Source organism: Oncorhynchus kisutch, linkage group LG25 (assembly GCF_002021735.2).
Source record: "Oncorhynchus kisutch isolate 150728-3 linkage group LG25, Okis_V2, whole genome shotgun sequence".
Taxonomy (NCBI): Eukaryota; Metazoa; Chordata; class Actinopteri; order Salmoniformes; family Salmonidae; genus Oncorhynchus; species Oncorhynchus kisutch.
In genome coordinates, this window is record NC_034198.2 from 34,471,065 (window position 1) to 34,495,556 (window position 24,492).

General features: G+C 41.6%; 3 protein-coding genes and 1 long non-coding RNA gene across 7 annotated transcripts in view; 2 read left to right on the forward strand and 2 right to left on the reverse strand.

Annotated features, from left to right (window-relative positions):
• Positions 1 to 11,947, forward strand: part of LOC109889444 (hexokinase-1-like) — a 39,039-nt gene extending 27,092 nt beyond the window's left edge. For 2 of the 3 annotated variants that reach the window (XM_031804964.1, XM_031804963.1), the window contains exons 4-18: positions 844 to 963; positions 1,192 to 1,287; positions 1,419 to 1,518; positions 2,402 to 2,585; positions 2,800 to 2,955; positions 3,095 to 3,328; positions 3,791 to 4,095; positions 4,988 to 5,136; positions 5,369 to 5,488; positions 7,426 to 7,521; positions 7,847 to 7,946; positions 9,297 to 9,480; positions 9,576 to 9,731; positions 9,836 to 10,069; positions 10,357 to 11,863. In XM_031804964.1, coding sequence (XP_031660824.1) covers positions 844 to 963; positions 1,192 to 1,287; positions 1,419 to 1,518; positions 2,402 to 2,585; positions 2,800 to 2,955; positions 3,095 to 3,328; positions 3,791 to 4,095; positions 4,988 to 5,136; positions 5,369 to 5,488; positions 7,426 to 7,521; positions 7,847 to 7,946; positions 9,297 to 9,480; positions 9,576 to 9,731; positions 9,836 to 10,069; positions 10,357 to 10,504 — 2,382 coding nt within the window. In that variant the 3' untranslated portion in view covers positions 10,505 to 11,863. Of the gene's footprint in view, positions 1 to 843; positions 964 to 1,191; positions 1,288 to 1,418; positions 1,519 to 2,401; positions 2,586 to 2,799; positions 2,956 to 3,094; positions 3,329 to 3,790; positions 4,096 to 4,987; positions 5,137 to 5,368; positions 5,489 to 7,425; positions 7,522 to 7,846; positions 7,947 to 9,296; positions 9,481 to 9,575; positions 9,732 to 9,835; positions 10,070 to 10,356 lie in introns of all 3 variants that reach the window. The other variant, XM_031804962.1, reaches the window with a different exon arrangement.
• On the reverse strand, positions 11,826 to 19,847 carry LOC109888672 (neuromedin-K receptor-like). The gene is made up of 5 exons (XM_020479837.2): positions 19,295 to 19,847; positions 16,688 to 16,882; positions 15,286 to 15,436; positions 14,464 to 14,660; positions 11,826 to 14,182 (listed from the first exon to the last, which is right to left on the reverse strand). Exons 1-5 carry the CDS (start codon positions 19,693 to 19,695, stop codon positions 14,023 to 14,025), a joined length of 1,104 nt encoding a protein of 367 aa, XP_020335426.2. The 5' UTR covers positions 19,696 to 19,847; the 3' UTR covers positions 11,826 to 14,022.
• An 897-nt stretch (positions 19,848 to 20,744) lies between these two features.
• Positions 20,745 to 22,240, reverse strand: LOC116357467 (uncharacterized). The gene is made up of 2 exons (XR_004205455.1): positions 21,988 to 22,240; positions 20,745 to 20,960 (listed from the first exon to the last, which is right to left on the reverse strand). It is a non-coding gene; the product is annotated as an uncharacterized LOC116357467 (long non-coding RNA).
• Positions 22,241 to 23,476: 1,236 nt separating this feature from the next.
• The window catches only part of LOC109888671 (tetraspanin-15), a 32,915-nt gene continuing 31,899 nt past the window's right edge, over positions 23,477 to 24,492 (forward strand). The window contains exon 1 of one of the 2 annotated variants that reach the window (XM_020479836.2): positions 23,477 to 23,684. In XM_020479836.2, the coding sequence (XP_020335425.1) occupies positions 23,601 to 23,684 (84 nt within the window). In that variant the 5' untranslated portion in view covers positions 23,477 to 23,600. The remainder of the gene's footprint in view (positions 23,685 to 24,492) is intronic. The other variant, XM_020479834.2, reaches the window with a different exon arrangement.

Here is a 24,492-nt window from a genome sequence, read left to right on the forward strand (position 1 = left end):
TGGGTAACCCGATCAAATTCACACAGAAATATGTTATAGATATGTCATTTGCATTGAAAGCAAGTCTAAGCGGCTGTAGATAGGTTCTTTGTGTGCTATTTCTGTGCTTAGTTTTTAAGTTTTGTTTTTGCGTCTGTTACTTTCGGTTTTGTACACCAGCTTCAAACAGCTGGGAAAAAATGTTGTTATAGAAAATATATTTCGCAGCGGTGATTTCGGGGTGTGGTTTGATGTCGGTGTCTCTTGTGTGTTCGCAGGTGGGAAGAGTTAGCCCAATTATGTTGCCAATTAGCTTCAGCCGGCCGGGGTGCGAAAATTAGTTTGACTGTGGATAGCCTATCCCTGGAGATAGTTTGGGAATGTCAATAAATTGCACAATGTAAATGAGACAATCATTTCAGGTTGCACACCTTCTAGTTGTCTCATTAAATGCTTTCAATATTTGAATTTCTACAATTTATAGTTGGTTTGAGGTTTTTAAGTCATTGACATTTGAAGCTATTGACATTTTAAAATATTGTCCCATGTACAATATGTCATTTACTGATTGTCCCTAACTAGCCCCATAGTGATATTGACCATGGGCATTACAAAATGATTACTTGGGCGCTGTGGGCAGGATTAAAATGAACAATAAGGTGTAACGGGTTCGCACAACAACAAAAACTGCTGTTTAAAGCTTACTTCGTTATTCAATGATTTTAATCATTTTCAGTGCGTCAGTGAAAGCCCTAAAAGCCTAGTGGCAAGGGAAACACAACCAAAGTGTGTATTGCAGTCTCTCCTTGTCCATACATTGCTTTCGAGATAAATATCCCTCACTGAATTGTTTTCCTTTTGCAGCTGTTTGACCATGTTGCAGAGTGCCTGGGTGACTTCATGGAGAAGCAGAATATCAAGGACAAGAAGCTTCCAGTTGGCTTCACCTTTTCATTTCCCTGTGCACAAACCAAACTGAATGAGGTGAGAGAATTATTTATTTATTTTTATTGAACCTTTATTTAACTTGGCAAGTCAGTTAAGAACAATGACGGCCTACCAAAAGGCAAAAGGCCTCCTGCAGGGACAGGGGGCTGGGATTAAAAATGAACACACCAATAGGACAGTACACCTAAGAGTATCAGTTTCAAAGACTGTTCATATATTATAGCTCATTCATCTTTAGCCTAACTTCCTGTTTGTCTGTTGCAGAGTTTTTTGCTCAATTGGACTAAACGCTTTAAAGCCAGTGGAGTTGAGGGATTGGACGTTGTGGCACTTCTGAACAAGGCCATCAAAAAGCGTGGGGTAGGTTTGATGTTTTCAAGCATCCTTGCCTGATGCAATGACAATGACAATGAAGTTCAGTCATAAGCAATGATTAGAAATAAATCTGTTGCACCACGGTTGTATAATTGTAACCCTGTGCTTTTTTTCAGGACTATGACGCAGACATCATGGCAGTGGTCAATGACACAGTTGGAACCATGATGACCTGTGGCTTTGATGACCAGCGGTGTGAAGTTGGTATCATCATAGGTAGGACATCCACTTACCTCCCAACAGACAGATACAGCGCTGTTGGATTTCAGTGTTTCCCTTCTTGTTATCCTTTTACCCCAGTTTTTTTCAAGCCGGGCTGAAGCTCATTGGTTACACTCTTAAATCAAATGTTATTTGTCACAAGCGCCGAATACAACGGGTGTAGCCTTTACCGTGAAATGCTTGCTTAAAATAAAAATATTCCGCTTAAAAAAGTTTTTTAAAGGTTTAAACTACTTTTTTTAAATAAAAAATAATAGAGTAACTCAAGTAATAAAATAAAACGCACAAGAATGGAGCATCATGAATATACAAAGCTACACTGTATATACAGGAAGTAGTACTCTCGCTACTAATATGTTGTCTCTTGGTGTTTCCTCATTCTCCTTCATTTCTGGATATACAACAGAATTTTAAAACATGCAGTTGTAAATTAAAACTGCAGCCAACACTGTTTATAGGGAATTGAAGTGGATGTCCTGGCCGTTGTTAATGACACAGTGGGAACCATGATGACCTGTGGCTATGACGACCAGCTTTGTGAAGTGGGGGTTGTCATAGGTCAGCCTGGCATTCATTTGCCGCCCTCATTCAGAATGGCTGTTTCATTGTCAGTATTATGAGTCTTTACCTCTAGCTTATCCAACAGTCTTTCAATTGAAAGCCTTTATTGGCATGGGAAACATGTGTTTACATTGCCAAAGCAAATGGAATAGACAACAAACACAAGGGAAATAAACAATCAGTAAACATTACAACAGTTTTTAAATAATAGAGATATTTAAAATGTTATATTGTTGGCTGTGTACAGTGTTGTAACATTGTGTATCAGTGTTGAAGGCAGATTCTTCCTCACCATTGCTTCGGTATGTCATCTCAGGCACAGGTACTAATGCTTGTTACATGGAGGAGCTGAGGCACATTGACCTGGTGGAGGGAGACGAGGGCAGGATGTGCATCAACACAGAGTGGGGAGCCTTCGGGGACAATGGGATGCTGGAGGACATTCGCACAGAGTTTGACAGAGAGATTGACCGGGGATCTCTGAATCCAGGAAAACAGCTGTATGTCTGCTGTTATTATTAAACTATAAAGTAGATCTTACCAAATGACTTGAAGACTTGAAAAGATCAGTCTAGTGTTTTGGTAGTAGTTGTTGTCTTACGTGTTACCTTTTCTCTCAGTGTTTAGTCTCTCAGTGTTTAGTCTCTCAGTGTTTAGTCTCTCAGTGTTTAGTCTCTCAGTGTTTAGTAATGTATTGTATATTTTTCTCTCCAGGTTTGAGAAGATGGTCAGTGGGATGTACATGGGCGAACTTGTGCGACTCATCCTGGTCAAGATGGCCAAAGAAGAATTTTTGTTTGAGGGTCGGATAACCCCTGAACTTCTTACCAAAGGGACATTTGAAACAAAACATGTTTCTGCCATTGAAAAGTAGGTGTCAATCAGTTTTATTTTCCTTTGGGTCCAGACGACTTGTATCATGTTTTAAGACTGCACACTACTACTGTACACCTTTAATGTTATTTACCACCACTGAGCTCATCCCTTCTCGGTACCTGTCATTGTCCAGGAGTAAAGAAGGCCTTACCAAAGCCAAGGAGATCCTAGGTCGCCTAGGTGTAGAACCATCTGCAGATGACTGCATCGCCGTGCAGCACGTATGCACCATAGTCTCCCACAGATCAGCCAACCTCATTGCTGCCACTCTGGGAGGCATCCTCTCCAGGCTAAAGGACAACAAAGGGAATCCTCGTCTTCGCACTACTGTGGGAATCGACGGCTCTCTCTACAAGATGCACCCGCAGTGAGTAGTGTATACCAGAAGAGGGCCCCGTAGATACAGTGATTAGCCTATACCGCTAGAGGGCCTATACGGCTTGAGGGCCCCCTGGATGCAGTGTTTAGCCTATACCGCTAGAGGGCCCCCTGAATACAGTGATTAGCATGTGCCACTAGAGGGCCCTGTGGATACAGTGATTAGCCTATACCACTAGAGGGCCCCCTGGATACAAGGCATAATGTACCTAGCTCTTATTGTGAATCTTAATTGTGTACCTTGATTTGAAGATATGTGATTCTGTCATGGTTTAGGGGTATACTATAATGAACTTTGAAAAAAGAGACACTGATACAGATATCAACGTTATATTTTAAGTACTCGGGCAAAAAGTCTGAGTTGTTGAGTTGCATGAAAGGTTGAGTTACACGTGAGAGTCTAAGGTCAGGATTTTGGTCTGGCTAAGAATCTCCCTGCCCATCTCCTCAGATATGCCCGGCGTCTCCACAAAACCGTCCGCCGCCTAGTTCCCGAGTCAGATGTCCGCTTCCTGCTCTCAGAGAGTGGCAGCTCCAAGGGCGCTGCCATGGTGACCGCCGTGGCCTACCGGCTGGCTGACCAGCGTCGTCAGATCACAGAGACCCTGGATGAGTTCAGACTGACCAACGACCAGCTGCTGGAGGTAAAGAAGAGGATGAGAACGGAGATCCAGAACGGCCTGGGGAAAAAGACCCATGACAGCGCCACCGTCAAGATGTGGCCCACATATGTACGCAGCACACCGGATGGATCAGGTAAGAAAAGTTCAACTGGGATTGAAACTAGTTAGCCAGGCTGTGATTCTACCTGTTGAACACAGTGGTTTAGCTCTGTGACAAAACATTTAGAGATGAATTACATTTTACATGCGTTATAACTCAATGGGAATTTTACACTTCCTCTGGTCTGCCTGCTGTGTATAAAACCACATCAACAGGTTGACAGATCCCCATGCAGTATAAAACCACATCAACAGGTTGACAGATCCCCATGCAGTATAGAACCACATCAACAGGTTGACAGATCCCCATGCAGTATAAAACCACATCAACAGGTTGACAGATCCCCATGCAGTATAAAACCACATCAACAGGTTGACAGATCCCCATGCAGTATAAAACCACATCAACAGGTTGACAGATACCCATGCAGTATAAAACCACATCAACAGGTTGACAGATCTCCATGCAGTATAAAACCACATCAACAGGTTGACAGATCGCCATGCAGTATAAAACCACATCAACAGGTTAACAGATCCTTAATGCTTTGCCACACTGCTGTATAATGATGGCCTCTTTCCATGTAAGGACATTACATTGTGCATTTTATTGGCTCAGCCCCTCTTGCAGTGCCCTGATTAAGGTCAATGTGTTTCTAAAACTAGCACAATTATTGCACAGCACTCCCACACCTTGATGTAAATCAATCCAATTCTAATGAGAGATTAAACTCTGATAACACACTGCTTGTCTGAGCCCTAATTTCAATTGGCTATGACAGTGGTAACACTTTACATAAAGTGAACAAGTACAATGCATTGTAAGACTTGTCATAAGCTTTTATGAACCATTTATAATCACTTATGTCGCCTCATAAATGAAATCGAAAATCCAATATTATTTTGTTTTATGTTGTGTTTTCCAGAAAAGGGTGATTTCTTGGCTTTGGATTTAGGAGGGACAAACTTTAGAGTGCTGTTAGTAAAGATCCGCAGTGGCAAGCGGCGGACAGTAGAGATGCATAACAAAATATATGCCATTCCTATGGAGGTGATGCAAGGGACCGGAGAGGAGGTGAGTTAGTTTTGGAGTTTCAATAGAGTATGGACTTATCTCATTCTGTACCAAAACAATAAACATTTTCTCACATATTAGAAAAGGTAAACGCAACAGCTTCTATTATATTTCCATAGAAACAATAGAACACGCATTAAGCACATTCTAACAGACAACCTTTGTTACCTATGTAACTTAAGTAAATGTTACATGTGCTTGTTGAAACATACCCTTCATTTCCCCCCTCTAGCTCTTTGACCACATTGTCCAGTGCATTTCTGACTTCCTGGACTACATGGGCATGAAGAACACCCGCCTGCCTCTGGGCTTCACCTTCTCGTTCCCGTGTAGACAAACCAGCCTGGATGCGGTGAGCATGCATTAGTGTACATGCATACATAAAGTTGAAGTCAGAAGTTTACATACACTTAGGTTGGAGTCATTAAAACTCATTTTTCAACTACTCCACAAATTTCTTGTTAACAAACTATAGTTTTGGCAAGTCGGTTAGGACATCTACTTTGTGCATGACACAAGTAATTTTTCCAACAATTGTTTACAGACAGATTATTTCACTTATAATTCCCTGTATCACAATTCCAGGTGTACCTGTGGATGTATTTCAAGGCCTTCAAGGCCTACCTTCAAACACAGTGCCTCTTTGCTTCACATCATGGGAAAATCAAAAGAAATCAGCCAAGACCTCAGGAAAAAGAATTGTATACCTCCACAAGTCTGGTTCATCCTTAGGAGCAATTTCCAAATGCCTGAAGGTACCACGTTCATCTGTACAAACAATAGTACGCAAGTATAAACACCTTGGGAACAAGCAGCTGTCATACCGCTCAGAAAGGAGATGTGTTCTGTCAATCCCAGAACAAAGGTAAAGGACCTTGTGAAGATGCTGAAGGAAACAGGTACAAAAGTATCTATATCCACAGTAAAACGAGTCCTATATTGACATGACCTGAAAGGCCGCTCAGCAAGGAAGAAGCAACTGCTCCAAAACCGGAAAAAAAAGCCAGACTACGGTTTGCAACTGCACATGGCGACAAATATCGTACTTCTTGGAGAAATGTCCTCTGGTCTGATGAAACAAAAATAGAACTGTTTGGCCATTATGACCATCGTTATGTTTGGAGGAAAAAGGGGGAGGCTTGCAAGCTGAAGAACACCATCCCAACCGTGAAGCACGGGGGTGGCAGCATCATGTTGTGGGGGTGCTTTGCTGCAGGAGGGACTGGTGCACTTCATAAAATAGATGGCATCATGAGGGAAAATTGTGGATATATTGAAGCAACATCTCAAGACATCAGTCAGGAAGTTAAAGCTTGGTCGCAAATGGGTCTTCCAAATGGACAATGACCCCAAGCATACTTCCAACGTTGTGGCAAAATGGCTTAACGACAGCAAAGTCAAGGTATTGGAGTGGCCATCACAAATCCCATAGAAAATTTGTGGGCAGAATTGAAAAAGCGTGTGCGAGCAAGGAGGCTTACAAACCTGACTCAGTTACACCAGCTCTGTCAGGATGAATGGGCCAAAATTCACCCAACTTATTGTGGGAAGCTTGTGGAAGGCTACCTGAAACGTTTGACCCAAGTTAAGCAATTTACCGGCAATGCTACCAAATACTAATTGAGTGTATGTAAACGTCTGACCCCCTGGGAATGTGATGAAAGAAATAAAAGCTGAAATAAATAATAACTATTATTCTGACATTTCACATTCTTAAAATAAAGTGGTGATCCTAACTGACCTAAGACAGGGGATTTTTACTAAGATTAAATGTCAGGAATTGTGAAAAACTGAGTTTAAATGTATTTGGCTGTGGTCTATATAGACTTCCGACTTCAGCTACTGTGTGTATATGTATGTATGTATGTATGTATGTATGTATGTATGTATGTATATATATATATATATATATATATATATATATATATATATATATTATATCGCTCTCTCTATATATATTAGAGAGAGAGATTTAATACCGCCACAAAACTAAGGCAGGATCCCCATTTTAAATTTTGCGCCGATTTTCTTCATTTTAGGCTCAAAAGAAGTGCATTGTTTGTCCTGTTGCATGTTTTATAAAGATAGTAGCTAATATATTTATTTATTGAGTGTCAAACAAACCTCTAAATCTTGACACAGTGTGTGTGTGTGTGTGTGTGTGTGTGTGTGTGTGTGTGTGTGTGTGTGTGTGTGTGTGTGTGTGTGTGTGTGTGTGTGTGTGTGTGTGTGTGTGTGTGTCAGTGTGTGTGTGAATCACTAATAGAACATCCCTGTGTCTTTGTTCAGGGCATCCTGGTCACCTGGACCAAAGGATTCAAGGCCACTGACTGTGAAGGGGAGGATGTTGTGGGGCTTCTCAGAGAGGGGATTAAACGGAGAGAGGTAAGTGGAGAGGTGGCATGATTCTTTAACCTCAGCCCGGACCTGAGCAGGAAAATCTCTTGGCCCTAGATATAACGAAGGCCCCTGCTGTAAGGGGCTGTTCTTTGGGTATATAATATATACAAGCTGAGATCTTATGGGCATATATTGACAATCAAAAGTTGCTGGAGGCAGCTCTTTTTGTTTGTTTTTACCATGATTTAGAAAGTTGTGATACAATATTTGTCAGTGGTATTTCTATAAATTCAGTTCTGCTCATCTCCCCATTGCATATGTTTCCCAAAGACGTCCTGTACATGTGATTTTACATCTGTGTTTACTTCAGGAGTTTGACTTGGACGTAGTGGCAGTAGTGAACGACACAGTTGGGACCATGATGACATGTGCATATGAAGAAGCCACCTGTGAGGTTGGCCTAATTGCAGGTTGGTCATCTGTTTTCAGACACCTTCATATTGCTGATTCGAAATGATTTCTGCCTAATGATAGAGCATGGGCAGGAAATGGACACGCACACACTGTTGACTGTTCCTGTGTCTTCGCAAAGTATTGTGGAGCCCTCAACAGTGTCCAGGTGTATCGATTTATTTTCTACAATGTACATTTTGTTTCCTGCACCTGGCAAAGTGCAGTACTTTCAAAACTAATTCTAGACCATGGCAATATAGATTTGAGCGACGGAGAGGACAAGTGAAAGTAGGAATTATCAGAATTACAGCTGGTTGCGAGAGTAACAATGTCACTATATCTAGACAACTACAGAACATTATTATTATTGTGTTTGGTCGGAACCAGCCCTCCTCTGAAAGGCTGAGATATTTGACTCAGGACAGCTAATCAGATGTAACAGTGATTGTCTGAGACGGGAGTTTATTTTACCCTTGTGTTGGTATTCAGGATTTGGACCACAATGGACAAGAGTTGCGCTCGTGAGATTATTTCTTCACCTCGTGTTGAGGTCTAAAATTCCAACCATTTAAAAAATGTAGCTCCTGGCTCACATTTCCTGGTCTCTGAGATTCAACGTTTAAACCACTTTAGACGTGGGCTGCAACTCCCTGTCTTTCTTGGTCTAATGTTACTTTCTGTTGCCAATCCTTTTATGCACTCTCGTCAAAAGGGGATGGTTCTGTCAGTCTGATACGCTCTCTGACCTCATTCGGGGCGTGGCTACATACTATGAACAGTTTATAGGAGATAGATTCTCTTATCCCCCATAAAATCACATTCTAATCTTAACAAATGTTTCATATTATATGTACAACGTATTGGATGGAAACTTGACAGATAAAGGGGATACACTTTCCAAGTTACAGTATTTTGTCCATACAATTTTGTTATGTAATCACTGACCATTCCCCACATTGTTATGTTAGAAATATTGTTCCAGTTTCCACTTTTGACCGTGTTCGAATTTTGGCATGAAAACTGTCTGTGAAACAAAGACATTCCTTTGGTTGATACTAAAGGGGGAGACAGAGACATTCCTTTGGTTGATACTAAAGGGGGAGACAGAGACATTCCTTTGGTTGATACTAAAGGGGGAGACAGAGACATTCCTTTGGTTGATACTAAAGGGGGAGACAGAGCCCCCCCCCCCTTCTTCCTGCAATTTACAACCGGGTGTGTGTGACCTGTCAAACCGGCCCAGCTCCCTCTTCCCCTATTCTGTGGGTGAGCGAAGGTCTGGTTATTGTCAATCATTGCCAAGCTGATCTGACCCATTGTGATCATCACAGGACAGTCATAACAACATGTATGGTTTGTGGTTTCAGGAACTGGCAGCAACGCCTGTTACATGGAGGAGATGAGGAACATTGAGACGGTGGAGGGAGATGTGGGGAGGATGTGTGTCAACATGGAGTGGGGCGCCTTCGGGGACAACGGCTGTCTGGATGACATCAGAACAGAATATGACAGAGCTGTGGATGACTTATCACTCAACCCTGGCAAGCAGAGGTGACTGGGCTGCTCTCTCTTTATTTGATATTGAATAGTCTTGTTATTAGAGATCTAGATATATGTAATTGATTATGTTGTTTTTTTCATCTCAGGTATGAGAAGATGTGCAGCGGTATGTATCTAGGGGAGATTGTGCGAAACATCCTGATCGACTTGACGAAGCGTGGCTTCCTCTTCAGAGGGCAGATATCAGAGACCCTAAAGACCAGAGGCATTTTCGAAACTAAATTCCTCTCCCAGATTGAAAGGTTGGCAGCCATATTGAATCTGCGATTGAAATGGTAACTGATTGTGTCATAACTACCTTTTGTTGTGTAATGGTCTCAACAAAATGTCTTCATTTTCCCTTCAGTGACCGCTTGGCGCTACTGCAGGTGAGGTCCATTCTGCAGCAGCTAGGTCTGGACAGCACATGTGATGACAGTATCATTGTCAAGGAGGTGTGTGGTACAGTGTCTCACCGGGCAGCCCAGCTCTGTGGAGCTGGAATGGCCGCCGTCGTCGACAAAATACGAGAGAACCGCGGGCTGGACCAAATGGACATCACCGTGGGGGTGGACGGAACGCTCTACAAGCTTCATCCACAGTGAGTAATAATGATGTGATTGCAATTGGCTTGTAATAACATGTATCACAGTCATTGACTGAGTTATTCGAGTTGACAATGATATTATGGTGAATGTTGAGAATGGGCCAGCAATGGTTGTGTAGTTTTATTGCAGTTATAAAATAAAATGTTTATAGCTCATCTTCGTTCTATTCTCGTTTATCAAGTTCTACATCTTCATTCATTTACTTTCAGTGTAACAATAGCATGAACAAAGTTAAGTGTGTTATGCGAGACCAACCATGTCTTTTTCTATCCATTCACAGCTTCTCGGGGATCATGAACCAGACAGTGAAAGAGTTGGCCCCTAAGTGCAATGTCAACTTCTTTCTCTCTGAGGACGGGAGTGGCAAGGGTGCAGCCCTCATCACCGCTGTGGGATGTCGCATGCGTGAGCAGGAGGAGAAAAGCTGAGTCTGTTTGGCCTGCCCCCCTCCTCGTCCTCTTCCACCTCTCCTTACACATGGTTAGAGAGGTATGCTACAGTATGTGTCCAATAAAATTAGATTTTATGATTTGATTTAACGATGACGCTGCTCAAGTGTCTGCCACTCTGCTTCAGACACAACCCGTTGTGGGCACCAATGACGGAACATTACATGCTTCTAAACCATTTAAATCTTACATCTGCTATTACCAGCCTTTTTCCTGTTTGTGTTGGTCTGCTGTACCGGATGGAAGGAACTGGGCTCTGTTTGATTCAGTCTTATTTGTGATGTTAGAACACTGCTGTAGGTATTTGGGGCTTTAATGTAAGAGAAGAAAGGGAATATTTCTGCGTTGAATGTCTTGTACCTTGCCTAGGTATGTAAAATGTTATTTATTTTACAGTGTGGATGTTTTGACATAATGAGTGATAGGGGATAATCATTGTAAGGTTAAAGATCTCTATTGCAAAATTTATTTTTATTTTTAACATTGCATTCTTCTGTAAGTATTTCCAAAATGTCAAATGTCAACTTTTCTTTTGTTTGATAGAATTTCTAGGGTTGTCATGAATGCACCATTGTTCCTTGATCTTTGAGTATATTTTCATTGCACAAGCTTGTTCAAAAGTCTATACAGCCACCCTGTAGGATTTGTTCCTTAATACATTGCTTTGGCAGTCTTTGTGAAACCTCTCAGGTTTAGTCATATTAAGTAAATGTAAAAAATCATGCTTCTTACCTAACAACTCCTCCTGAAAACCAGCTCTCTAAAGCAACTGGATCAATAAAAGTGTCTTTTGTGAACAAGATAATGACTTAAATTCCAACAGTGTACAATGTAAAATAAAAAAAAGATGCTTATAACAGAATAAAGGGAACAAAATAAGAGTATACGTTTGCATACTGCAGTTGAATGTTTGAGTCTTACTGTACAAAAATGACAGAACATGATAAATGCATAGAACATGATAAATGATAGAACATGATAAATGCATAGAACATGATAAATGCATAGAACATGATAAATGCATAGAACATGATAAATGCATAGAAAATGATAAATGCATAGAAAATGATAAATGATAGAACATGATAAATGCATAGAACATGATAAATGCATAGAACATGATAAATGATAGAACATGATAAATGATAGAACATGATAAATGCATAGAACATGATAAATGATAGAACATGATAAATGATAGAACATGATAAATGCTTACCTTATTTGGTGTCAGATGTCTAGAATACATTTATTTTGTACAATTATAGAGATGCACTAAAGCTGGTCCAAATGATGCAAATGGGATTAAATGAAACTTTATTTTGATGTGCAAGCAAATATGAAGCTTTTACTTATCTTTGAATATCTATGTTAATTATCATGGCAATACTTTTTTCCAATAAAGGTCGACTTCCTTTCTGAGCTTTTGTTCCAGTGATGTTATAGTTAGGACATTGATAATATAATACAGACAGTTAAACTCATGGACAAGGATGCTATGTTAGCAACAGCCATATTTTTGTTATTTTGTGAAATAATTTCACTTACAATATGTCTAAAGCTATATATATTTTTCAGTTATGGTTACGTTAAAATAGCATTCTGTATATGAGCAAGATGTTATAAAGAAATAACTTAACACGAACTTTACACTCAAAAGTAATTTATGAAATACACTGGCATTATGCTACTATCTTAAGGTGGAAAGTTATCTCACTTAAATCGTCTATTATCAACAGACGTAATTCATTTCTAAAGTCACCAGCATATTATAATAATGCACAGTGTAACATTTTACAATACTTTAAATTGAACAATTCCTCAGTGGGGTGACTTTTCTATGCTACATTACACTATATCAATATCAACTACACAAAACAAAACCTACATCATTTGACATAAACATGTAGTGGGATATAAATGTAAATTACAATTTTTGAGCACATCGCAAGGACACATTGAAAGTACTCTTTATGGTACAAAACTAAAATTAAATACACACTGTGACATCCAACAAAGGCAATACTTACCAAATATCACATGATCCTTTTTAAATTCACATGCTTTGTGATTGGCTGTTTTCATGTTGTACACAATTATTGATGTTTTTTCTCTGACTTCATTGCGCCATTGAATACTCCCCACGACTATTTCAATTGTACTTCCTTGCACTGACAAACACTTGTTGAAAAGCTTATTTCAACATTTGACACCATAGCTGCAAACATAGGCTCTATGGGACACGACATCTGTCCCTGAGAACTCTTTCAATCTGCTTGCCACAAAATCTGTCTGCTCAACGGTTTCCAATTCGAGTTATCTAAAAACGACTTAAAAGTTGTTGCCTCGAAACAAGTCAAGTTCTGTGCTATATTGATTTTGGTGACAGTTATATGGCTGTAGAAGAGGTTGCAGACATGGCTATAGGACAATCCGACTTGTGAACATAATCCCGAGCTGTGTATTTCCGCTTTCCATATCTGTTGTCTGTAGCTTTCCATGATATCTGTTGTCTGTAGCTTGTGAGGTGTGGAAACACTCTGCTGCTTTTATCAATTTGTTTTGTTTCTTTTTAGGCTGTTGCTCTGCCTGTCTGTCTGTCTGTCTGCTATGTGTTGCTTGTCTTATATTGCTCTGTCTGTCTGTTTGCTACGTGTTGCCTGTCCTATGTTGCTCTGTCTGTCTGCTACGCGTTTCTTGTCCTATGTTGCTCTGTCTGTCTGCTACGTGTTTCTTGTCCTGTGTTGCTCTGTCTGTCTGCTACGTGTTTCTTGTCCTATGTTGCTCTGTCTGTCTGCTACGTGTTTCTTGTCCTATGTTGCTCTGTCTGTCTGCTACGTGTTTCTTGTCCTGTGTTGCTCTGTCTGTCTGCTACGTGTTGCTTGTCCTATGTTGCTCTGTCTGTCTGCTACGTGTTTCTTGTCCTATGTTGCTCTGTCTGTCTGCTACGTGTTTCTTGTCCTATGTTGCTCTGCAAGTGCTCACTGCTCATTGTCTGCCTGTACTGTTATTGGAATAATAACCTGGGTTCACTTGCACATTTCACAATATGGTCTACAAAGTCAGGTGACACACAACAAAAACCAATATTACACAAAAACAACACAAATAATAACACTACCTTAATACTGCAACAGATAAGGCTTGGTGCTTATACCATGGGAGTTCCCTTTCCTATTCTTCCTTCCCATTGGGGCAGCAGGTAGCCTAGTGGTTAGAGTGTTGGGCCAGTAAATGAATCCTGCCCTTGAGCAAGGCACTTATCCTCAATTTGCTCCAGGGGGGCCGTACTTCTATGTCTGACCCTGTAAAATAACACATTTCACAGCACCTATCTGGTGTGTGTGACGATAAAGGTGTTTGGTGCGACTGACTGATGGACTGTACACAATAATAACATGATTTGTTTCACTTCTCCTAGCAGCTGAGCTCATGAGCTTTAGCATGTCCTCATGTCCTCAGCTTTTCATGATCTTGACTGGGGTGTGGTCATCTTGTTAGGTGGAGTTGTGGTGGACCACAGTGCTGTTGGTGTTGTCAGTGCGATAGCTACGGGTCATCCTGAAGGTCCGTGTGTGCTGTAGCTCCATCTTGTCCTCCTCTGACACCTTGATGAAAGGGACCCAGCTGAAAGCGTGACGGAACCCCGAGCGAAACCTAGAAAAGAGAGATTCCAATGTGAATATCACAAAGCAAGATCAGCAAGTTAGCCAGCTAACTTTGATAAACATTTAGAATTATTTCTGCTTCATTAATAAAAGTTCAGCTTGAATGTAGGTTTTAGGTTGTTGAATCTATGATACAGTATCATACCACTTCCACAAGATGAGTGTAGTGATGTGGCCTAGCTGTACCTTTGGTTGTGATGTGGCCTAGCTTTACCTTTAGCTGTGATGTGGCCTAGCTTTACCTTTGGTTGTGATGTGGCCTAGCTTTACCTTTGGTTGAGGCAGCAGTAGATGATGGGGTTGTACATGGTGGAACTCATGGCCAGCCAGAAGATGGCCAGGTAGATCTGCTGGATGTATGTCTGCATGTAGATCTCAATGTTGAAGCTGCCCAGGATGAAGTAGATGTGGTAGGGCAGCCAGCACAGGGCAAAGGTCGTCACCACCACTATCATCATCTTCACCACCTACAGGGAGCACAACACAACACACTGACAGCACAGCACACTGAGACAACACAACACACTGAGACAGCCCAATACACTGAGACAGCCCAACACACTGAGACAGCCCAACACACTGAGACAGCCCAACACACTGAGACAGCCCAACAGACTGAGACAGCCCAACACACTGAGACAACACAGAGCACTGAGACAGCACAGAACACTGAGACAGCCCAGCACACTGAGACAGCCCAACACACTGAGACAGCCCAGCACAGAGACAGCCCAACACACTGAGACAGCCCAACACACTGAGACAACACAGCACACTGAGACAACACAGCACACTGGGACAGCCCAACACACTGAGACAACACATTGAGACAGCCCAACACACTGAGACAACACACTGAGACAGCAGAGCATCTCTGATACCATGGCATATACATGCACCAGACCTGGGTCTAAACTCTTGATTTAGTGCAGCTCAAGCATTTGAAGTGTTTGTCTTTGTTTGGTATGCATATGCAATGACCATACTGGTAGAATACTAGATGCAGTACTTTCAGTAAATAGAGATACATAGAGAACACAGGTTATTATAAACTATTCAGTCAAGGCTTTGCATCAATATGACATAGCTGACCTTGTGTTTGGCCTGGATCTGGTTCTGGAAGTGGTCTGAGGCCTCCCCCGGTATCTCACTGCCCCACAGTGTCTGGCCAATAAGGCTGTAGGTGACCAACATCACCAGCAGGGGGAGCAGGTAGATCAGTATGATCAAAGCTATCTGGTATCTGTGAGACAAATGTTGAAGGTCAAGTATTACAGACACAAATATGTGATAACGTGGGCTTGGGCTCGAAACATCCTTTTCTATTGGAGAATTTGAAGTATTGAACATAAAAAAATTAAGCATGTATTTCTGCACACAATGTATATAGACTATAACACAATACTGTGTTATTGACTTGTTAATTGTTTACTCCATGTGTAACTCTGTGTTGTTGTCTGTTCACACTGCTTTATCTTGGCCAGGTCGCAGTTGCAAATGAGAACTTGTTCTCAACTAGCCTGCCTGGTTAAATAAAGGTGTTCTCAACTAGCCTACCTGGTTAAATAAAGGTGTTCTCAACTAGCCTACCTGGTTAAATAAAGGTGTTCTCAACTAGCCTACCTGGTTAAATAAAGGTGTTCTCAACTAGCCTACCTGGTTAAATAAAGGTGTTCTCAACTAGCCTACCTGGTTAAATAAAGGTGTTCTCAACTAGCCTACCTGGTTAAATAAAGGTGAAATAAAAATAAAAATACAAACAAAAAAAGGTGCTATCTAGAACCAAACAGGTTTATTTGGCTGTCCCCAAAGGAGAACACTTCGAAGGACCCATTTTGGTTCCAGGCAGAACCCTTTTGGGTTCCATATAGAACCATTTCCACATAAGGTTATAATCTACATGGACCCCAAAAAAGAGTACTACCTGGCAACAAAAAGGGTTCTCCTATGCGGACATCCGCAGAACCCTTTTGGAACCCTTTTTTCTAAGAGTGTACATTTATGTAACGGATGTGAAACGGCTAGCTAGTTAGCGGTGTGCGCTAAATAGCGTTTCAATCGGTGACGTCACTTGCTCTGAGACCTTGAAGTAGTGGTTCCCCTTGCTCTGCAAGGGCTGCAGCTTTTGTGGAGCGATGGGTAACGATGCTTCGTGAGTGACTGTTGTTGATGTGTGCAGAGGGTCCCTGGTTCACGCCCGGGTATGGGCGAGGGGACGGTCTAAAGTTATACTGTTACATTTAGACCAGAGATGGGCAACACCAGTCCTCGGGGTCCGGAGTGGTGTCACACTTTCCCCCTATCCCTAGCAAACACAGCTAATTAAACTAATTATATTCTAAACTCAAGATCATGATTAGTTGATTATTGGTGTCTGCTGTGTTTGCTGGGGCTGGGGCAAAAGTGTGACACCAATTAGGCCCCTGAGGCCTGGAGTTGCCCATCCCTGATCTAGACAGACACATTACTGAGAACGGTACTGTGGGTGTCTCACGTGAGATGGTGTTTCCCACCATAGTCATCAGGCCAGTTGACGAAACAGAGAGTCCGTGGTGGATAGTACTCGGTGACAGAGTAGTAACACTGGGGGAATGCCAGGGAGAATGCCACCGCCCAGATGACACCAATCACAATCTTGGTAGAAGTGGAGGATAGCCTTAGTTTCAAAGGGTAGATTATGGCCATGTATCTGTGGAAGAGAACCAAGCAAAGGTCAGGTACAGTCCGAGACCTATAACAGTGCATGTCATTGGCTGCTTAGACCGCTGAAGACTGAAATGTTCTGAAAACCCTGAATGAATGGGAGGGTCCTCATTCTGTAATAAACTCAGCAAAAAAAGAAATGTCCTCTCACTGTCAACTGCGTTTATTTTCAGCAAACTTAACATGTGTAAATATTTCTATGAACATAAGATTCAACAACTGAGACATAACCTGAGCAGGTTCCACAGACAGAAATGGAATAATGTTTCCCTGAACAAAGGTAATCAAAATCAAAAGTAACAGTCAGTATCTGGTGTGGCCAACAGCTGCATTAAGTACTGCAGTGCATCTCCTCCTCATGGACTGCACCAGATGTGCCAGTTCTTGCTCTAAGATGTTACCAAACTCTTCCACCAAGGCACTTGCATGTTCCTGGACATTTCTGGGGGAAATGGCCTTAACCCTCACCCTCCGATCCAACAGGTCCCAGACGTGCTCAATGGGATTGAGATCAGGGCTCTTCGCTGGCCATGACAGAACACTGACATTCCTGTATTGCAGGAAATCACACACAGAACGAGCAGCATGGCTGGTGGCATTGTCATGCTGGAGGGTCATGTCAGGATGAGTCTGCAGGAAGGGTACCACATGAGGGAGGAGGATGTCTTCCCTGTAACGCACAGCATTGAGATTGCCTGCAAAGACAACAAACTCAGTCCGATGATGCTGTGACACACTGCCCAAGACCATGATGGACCCTCCACCTCCAAATTGATCCCGCTCCAGAGTACAGGCCTCGGTGTAACGCTCATTCCTTCGACGATAAACGCGAATCTGACCATCACCCCTGGTGAGACAAAACCGCGACACGTCAGTGAAGAGCACTTTTTGCCAGTCCTGTCTGGTCCAGCGATGGTGGGTTTGTGCCCATAGGCGACGTTGTTGCCGGTGATGTCTGGTGAGGACCTGCCTTACTACAACAGGCCTACAAGTCCTCAGTCCAGTCTCTCTCAGCCTATTGAGGCCAGTCTGAGCACTGATGGAGGGATTGTACATTCCTGGTGTAACTCGGGCAGTTGTTGTGCCATCCTGTACCTGCCCCGCAGGTGTGATGTTCGGATGTACCGATCCTGTGCAGGTGTTGTTACGCGTGGTCTGCCACTGCGAGGATGATCAGCTGTCCGTCCTGTCTCCCTGTAACGCTGTCTTAGGCGTCTCACAGTACGGACATTGCTATTTATTGCCCTGGCAATTTATTGCCCTGGCCACACCTGCAGTCCTCATGCCTCCTTGCAGCATGCCTAAGGCACATTCACGCAGATGAGCAGGGATCCTGGGCATCTTTCTTTTGGTGTTTTTCAGAGTCAGTAGAAAGGCCTCTAATGTCCTAAGTTTTCATAACTGTGACCTTAATTGCCTACCGTCTGTAAGTTATTAGTGTCTTTACAACCCTTCCACAGGTGCATGTTCATTAATTGTTTAAGCATGGGAAACAGTGTATAAACCCTTTACAATGAAGATCTGTGAAGTTATTTGGATTTTTACAAATTATCTTTGAAAGACCAGGGTCCTGAAAAAGGGATGTTAGTTTATATGACATGACATAACTTCTGTTCATGAAAGCTTTGAAAACACCAATGTCTACAATACAACCGTAGTTTGAACTCATTAACATATTTATAATTGAATACAAAAAGGACGTGGTACTGATTTAAGGGTGATGTTACAACCAGAATTAACCGGCTGTCAACGAAATATCTGATTGAATGTCATTAATATCGTGAAAACACACACACACACACACACACACACGTTGAGTGGGAGAGAAACAGAGAGAGATTTTAAGCCAATGTATAACACAAAAGTTAAACAGCGTATATCCATATTTATATGCAGAATAATATACGAATTGTCCCGATATCAACAGAATATGTGTATTTAGGTAGGCTAGGGCGCTCTTTTATGCGCGCACAGACATGCACTGTGGTGAACACACAAGACGATAAAACCCGGTGAAGCGATAAATTGAATATATAAAAAGAATCTCGTGTTGTTAAGCAAATTAAAACAGTATCAGAATTATAATGTATTGCACTCTTATCATCTCCAGTGCTCTGTAGGCTATATTGGAAAAAAATATTAATATAAATCAGAAATATAATTTAAAAATCTGCATGTGAAGATTATTGGATTATTGTCCACTTCAGCTTCATTTGGCATGTATCTGAGTGATACAGACATTGATGATAAGATTGATTATATGTCTTCTTGGGAACGTGCGTAATTTGAAGACATTCACCATGGTTTGCAATTTTTTTTATTTCCCTTGACAATTATGTGGTCTCTACCGACTAGATCAGTCTGTTTCACGTAAATAGCAAGTCTCGTATGTTCTTACCGGTCAACCGCAATAGCTGCCATAGAATAAACGCTTGAGCACATTGCTGTGATGGGATAGAAGTTCTGAAACCTACAGTATCCCAACCCGAAGTACCAGTTGCTGTGTGTAGCATAAACAAAATTGAAGACAGTGTTGAAAGTAGCCATTGACAAGTCCGAGAATGCAAGATTTACTATAAAATAGTTAGTCACTGTCCTCATTCTTTTGTGGGCCAAAATTATCCAAATTACAGTGACATTTCCTGTGACGGACACAATCACTATCAGTGAATAAGCAATTGCCCACAATGCCACTTGCCAATCCGGCTGTTCAAAACGATTGTTTGTCGTCTTGTTTCCATAACCCTGAAAATGTATGGTTGTTGAAAGGTTGACCGGTTCCGACGTTGTTGTAGCCATCTCTATATCACACTAGACAAAATCCCTTTAGCGTTTTGGGCAATGAATGATTAGTTCCGATGTCCGCTTCTTGAACAAAAATCGCAATTCAAAACCATTCAGGTGTTGTGAAGTCCAAGGACCCTCTCCGGCTCTCCTGCTATTTTTGAAATGCGCTTCATGGCCACAGAACTTTGTCAGACTTGCCAGTGGCTGCGTGCGTAAAGCTGAGCTTCCAGCGGTGATTGGAGAGCTAGCGGTTTGGAATGTGCGCACGAACCTACAATGTAATCAAAGTGTAGGGTTTGACGTTTCAGTATAATACAACAGCTGTGATAGCACAGATGCACACTTTCAACAATAGCATCTGATTTTAGAAGTGCTGTCAATAACATATAGCCTACAAATATAGCCTCACTCAAAAGAGGTCCAGGAACATCCAGAACACAATGAAGCAAAACAGGCACACAGATAGGAGTGACATTAGTCTGCAATGGGCTCCTTCGGCCAAATGGCTCCATTCATTCTAAGTGATAGGGGTGAAGAGATTTAACCACAATGACATCATGTGGCCAAATATCCTTAAACCCATGGGTTAATATTGCACTATTGATTCCATGTAGTCTGACATTTGGCAATTTCTTCAGGTATGAACTTCTCCATTTCAAATGGGTTAAAGCCATTAGCGATTTACTGCATTAGTGTAGCATAGCATTAGAATATTTTGGGTTAGCCCTCAATTTGGTAGTTTCATTCCTTTATGAGATTTGATTAAAATAATGGAATTAATTCTGGAGGTAGCAACAGAGCAGACCGGGGTCATCATGCATGTAGTAACATAACTGTCTGTCTATCTATAGCATGTCATATTGATTGATATTAGATTATACACGTCTGGGGATTAGTGCTATGTCCGGGTTGTTTTGAAAAGCCAAACATGATATCTGAATGCAGAGGAGGCTACAGAGTCCAACTACTCCCCAATGCCTCAGGCTCAGCATACCAGATAAGTGCCATTCTATTTCAAGTAGCTTGCCAGAACTGAAACATCTCATAAAATCAATACAGTATGTGGCTAGAAAAGGTTTAATGATAGTGTCTTGCAACTCACTGTCTAAAATCAACAATATTTAATCCACTGTCCGGGCACCATCCATACATGAGACAAACACCAGCAAGCCAAAATGAATCAAAATAGATCTGTGATGAATCCTCCCATCCAGGAAAAACAGAAGGATAGAATTGTTGACATGGTCTAGTGGTTCAGCAGACTTCTTTCAGAATACCTGGGTTAAAATAGATAAAAAAATCCTTAGATATTGTTCCGCCACATTGTGAAATTCCCAATTTTCTCTGAAAAGTAACTCTGTTGACATGGTATTGGAAAATGGGCAAGACCTTTCTGCATGAAGTTCAAGTTTTGGTTTGTCTAAATTCAAAATAGGATCTAATTTTGCCACATTTGACAGTAGGCCTACCATATCACATTTGGCAGTAGGCCTACCATATCACATTTGACAGTAGGCCTACCATATCACATTTGGCAGTAGACCTACCCTATCACATTTGACAGTAGGCCTACCATATCACATTTGGCAGGCCAACCATATCACATTTGGCAGTAGGCCTACCATATCCCATTTGACAGTAGGCCTACCCTATCACATTTGACAGTAGGCCTACCCTATCACATTTGACAGTAGGCCTACCCTATTACATTTTCATTTGACAGTACCTTATAGACCAGACATAGGCAACTTTGATTGGGATGGGGGCCACAAATAATTCTGAACTCATCATAATGTGCCGCATTTGAGCCACCAGCTGCTTTACAGCAAATTCTTTGCAATTCCACACATTTGCCATAGGGTGGAGATAAATGTTTGCAGTTTTTAATATGATATCTGAGTGAGACTGACTAACAAAATCAATGGGGACCCCCAGGCGGTAATTAGATTATTACTATAAGGAAATTGATCCGAGGGCCTTCAAAAGGGATGCCCGCGAGGCACCACGCTATATACATGTTGGTTGTTTAGCAACAAAACCGATACGTGCACAACTATGGGGCAAAACATGTGTGGTTGGCTTAGATGGTTGACAACATGTAAACTATATTTAGTCTCCAATGTTTATTGAAAACATAAACAAATTTGCACATTGAGCACTTGTTGTCTTGCAAATATATCGTTACAGTTGGTTATCTAGCTAGCGAATTTTTGCTATATTAGTATTGACATGAAATCTGTCAAAACACCAAAAAAAGACATGGTATCAAGAACAAGATGAAACTAGCTGAAATGAGCTACTTACAATTCCCCACATGGCAGTTTCATGTCATTGTTGGTAGCTATCTAGCCATCCAGAATCACAATTTACAGACTTCTGCCCAATTGAAGCGTGTGCATCGTTTTCGTGACATTGTCCGCTTTCCCATCTATAGACAATTATACAAATAACCACATATAAAAATATAAACACAACATGTGAAGTGTTGGTCCCATGTTTCATGAGCTGAAATAAGAGCTCAGAAATGTTCCATACGCACAAAAAGCTTATTTCTCTCAAATTCTGTGCTGACTGCAGGAATGTCCACCAGAGCTGTTTCCTGAAAATGTAATGTTAATTTCCCTACCATAAGCCACCTCCAATGTTGTTTTAGAGAATTTGGCAGTACGTTCAACCGGCCTCACTACCACAGACCACGTGTAACCACACCAGCCCCGGATCTCCCCATCCGGTTTCTTCACCTGTGGGATCGTCTGAAACCAGCCACTCGGACAACTGATGAAACTGTGGGTTTGCACAACTGAAGAATTACTACACAAACTGTCAGAAACCGTTCCAGGGAAGCTCATCTGCGTGCTCGTCGTCCTCACCAGGGCCTTGACCTGACTGCTGTTCGGCGTGGTAACTGACTTTAGTGGGAAAATGCTCACATTCGATGGCGTCGTGTGGGCGAGCAGTTTGTTGATGTCAACATTGTCAGAGTGCCCCATGGTGGCGGTGGGGTTATGGTATGGGCAGGCATAAGCTACGGACAATAAACACAATTGCATTTTATCGATGGCAATTTGAATGCACAGAGATACCGTAACCAGATCCTGAGGCCCATTGTCGTGCCATTCATCCACCTCCATCACCTCATGTTTCAGCATGATCCTTTTGCAAGGATCTGTATACAATTCCTGGAAGCTGAAAATGTCCCCGCCAACTTTGCACAGCCATTGAAGAGGAGTAGGACAACATTCCACAGGCCACAATCACCCGTTTGATCAACTCTCTGCGATGGGGATGTGTTGTGCAGCATGAGGCAAATGGTGGTCGAACCAGATACTGACTGGATTTCTGATCCACACCCCTACCTTTTTTAAAAAGGGTTTTGTGACCAACAGATGCTTATCTGTATTCCCAGTCAGGTGAAATCTATAGATATCATTTCAGATTACTGATTTCCTTATATGAACTATAACTCAGGGGAAGCAACAATAGTATTGGTATAGGCCTATATTAAAACCAGGCGTTATATGGATGTAGCCTACATTGTGTATATAAAAAAAATACTAAAAGGTTCATTACGAGTAAATATGTTTGGTCTGTAATGTAGAAACATTGGGCTACATCTTTGAATTTATATCAACAGTGCAACATAAAACGTCATATGTTGCCTTAACAACTGGAATACAGGCACTTTCAGGGAAACGCAAAAATGGAAACTTGTGAATTAAACCGACTAAATGACCCTACTGAAACAGAAGCCACAGTGGCAGAAGTGCTCACATTCATTCCTCGCAGTGTCCTAATTGGGGCGTCTGACTATCAGTCAAAAAATATTTACTGCTGGCAGGTGGTGCTTTAACAGAGTTCCAGGTGTGTGGGACGAGAAACAGGAAGTTCATCTTTCAGAATCGAAAGAGGGATCAAACATGTCCAATGATGTCAGATATTGTGAGAAGTTCTCCTACGTCTTCCTAAAGTTCACCCTCATTGTATATTCCACTATCTTCTGGGTGAGTAGTCTATGCTTAATATCCCCCGTGTCGCCAAATACAGGCAGACTCGATGCAAATAACAGAGGGCGTATAAACGGACTCGCGCATTCCGCAAAAAACACATTAATATTCGCCCTTGCTGGTGTTTGAAACACAAAATATTATCCAATTGCCTATTAGGATTGTCAATAACTTAAAAGTTAGTTTGGATCGACAGGTGTCCGATATTGTAGTCTACACACGGTTCATTTTGGGGCTAGTGGTTTGATAGGCATCTGAACGTCGTATCGTAACCACACCCTCTGGAAGTGACATTTTGCACACTGGCTACTGTTGTCGTGATACACACGATTCATTTGAAGGAATATCACATAGGTTTCGCTACCATAACAAACAAAAAATGTAGGCCTATAGATGGTCTCATGGAATGGCATTTTCTAGAGCATTTGCCAATACACAATACCTTATGCTAAAAAAATGCCATGGGTATTAATTTGGTACAATGTTTGTTTTTGCTGGTGCCTCACTCCTGAGTCTAGTGGAATGCACATTTTACAGTGTGTGCTGTCGAACAGTAGAAGTGCTAATAAATGCCATGTCATGTTTGGATAAATAGAGGATTATGAAAAGAGTTAGTCCATAGGATATCTTTAAAGTCCATCCTATTTTATCTGTCAGTAGAATGAGATTTACAATGGCTTGTGAATAAATTGTTAGTGCACAAAGTGCATTATGCCTGCTATACTCTCAGAAGGTTGCCATTTAAATTCGTTAAACAAGCAATACATGTCTTTCATGGTTATTTTCTTCAACAGTTCAATGGAAC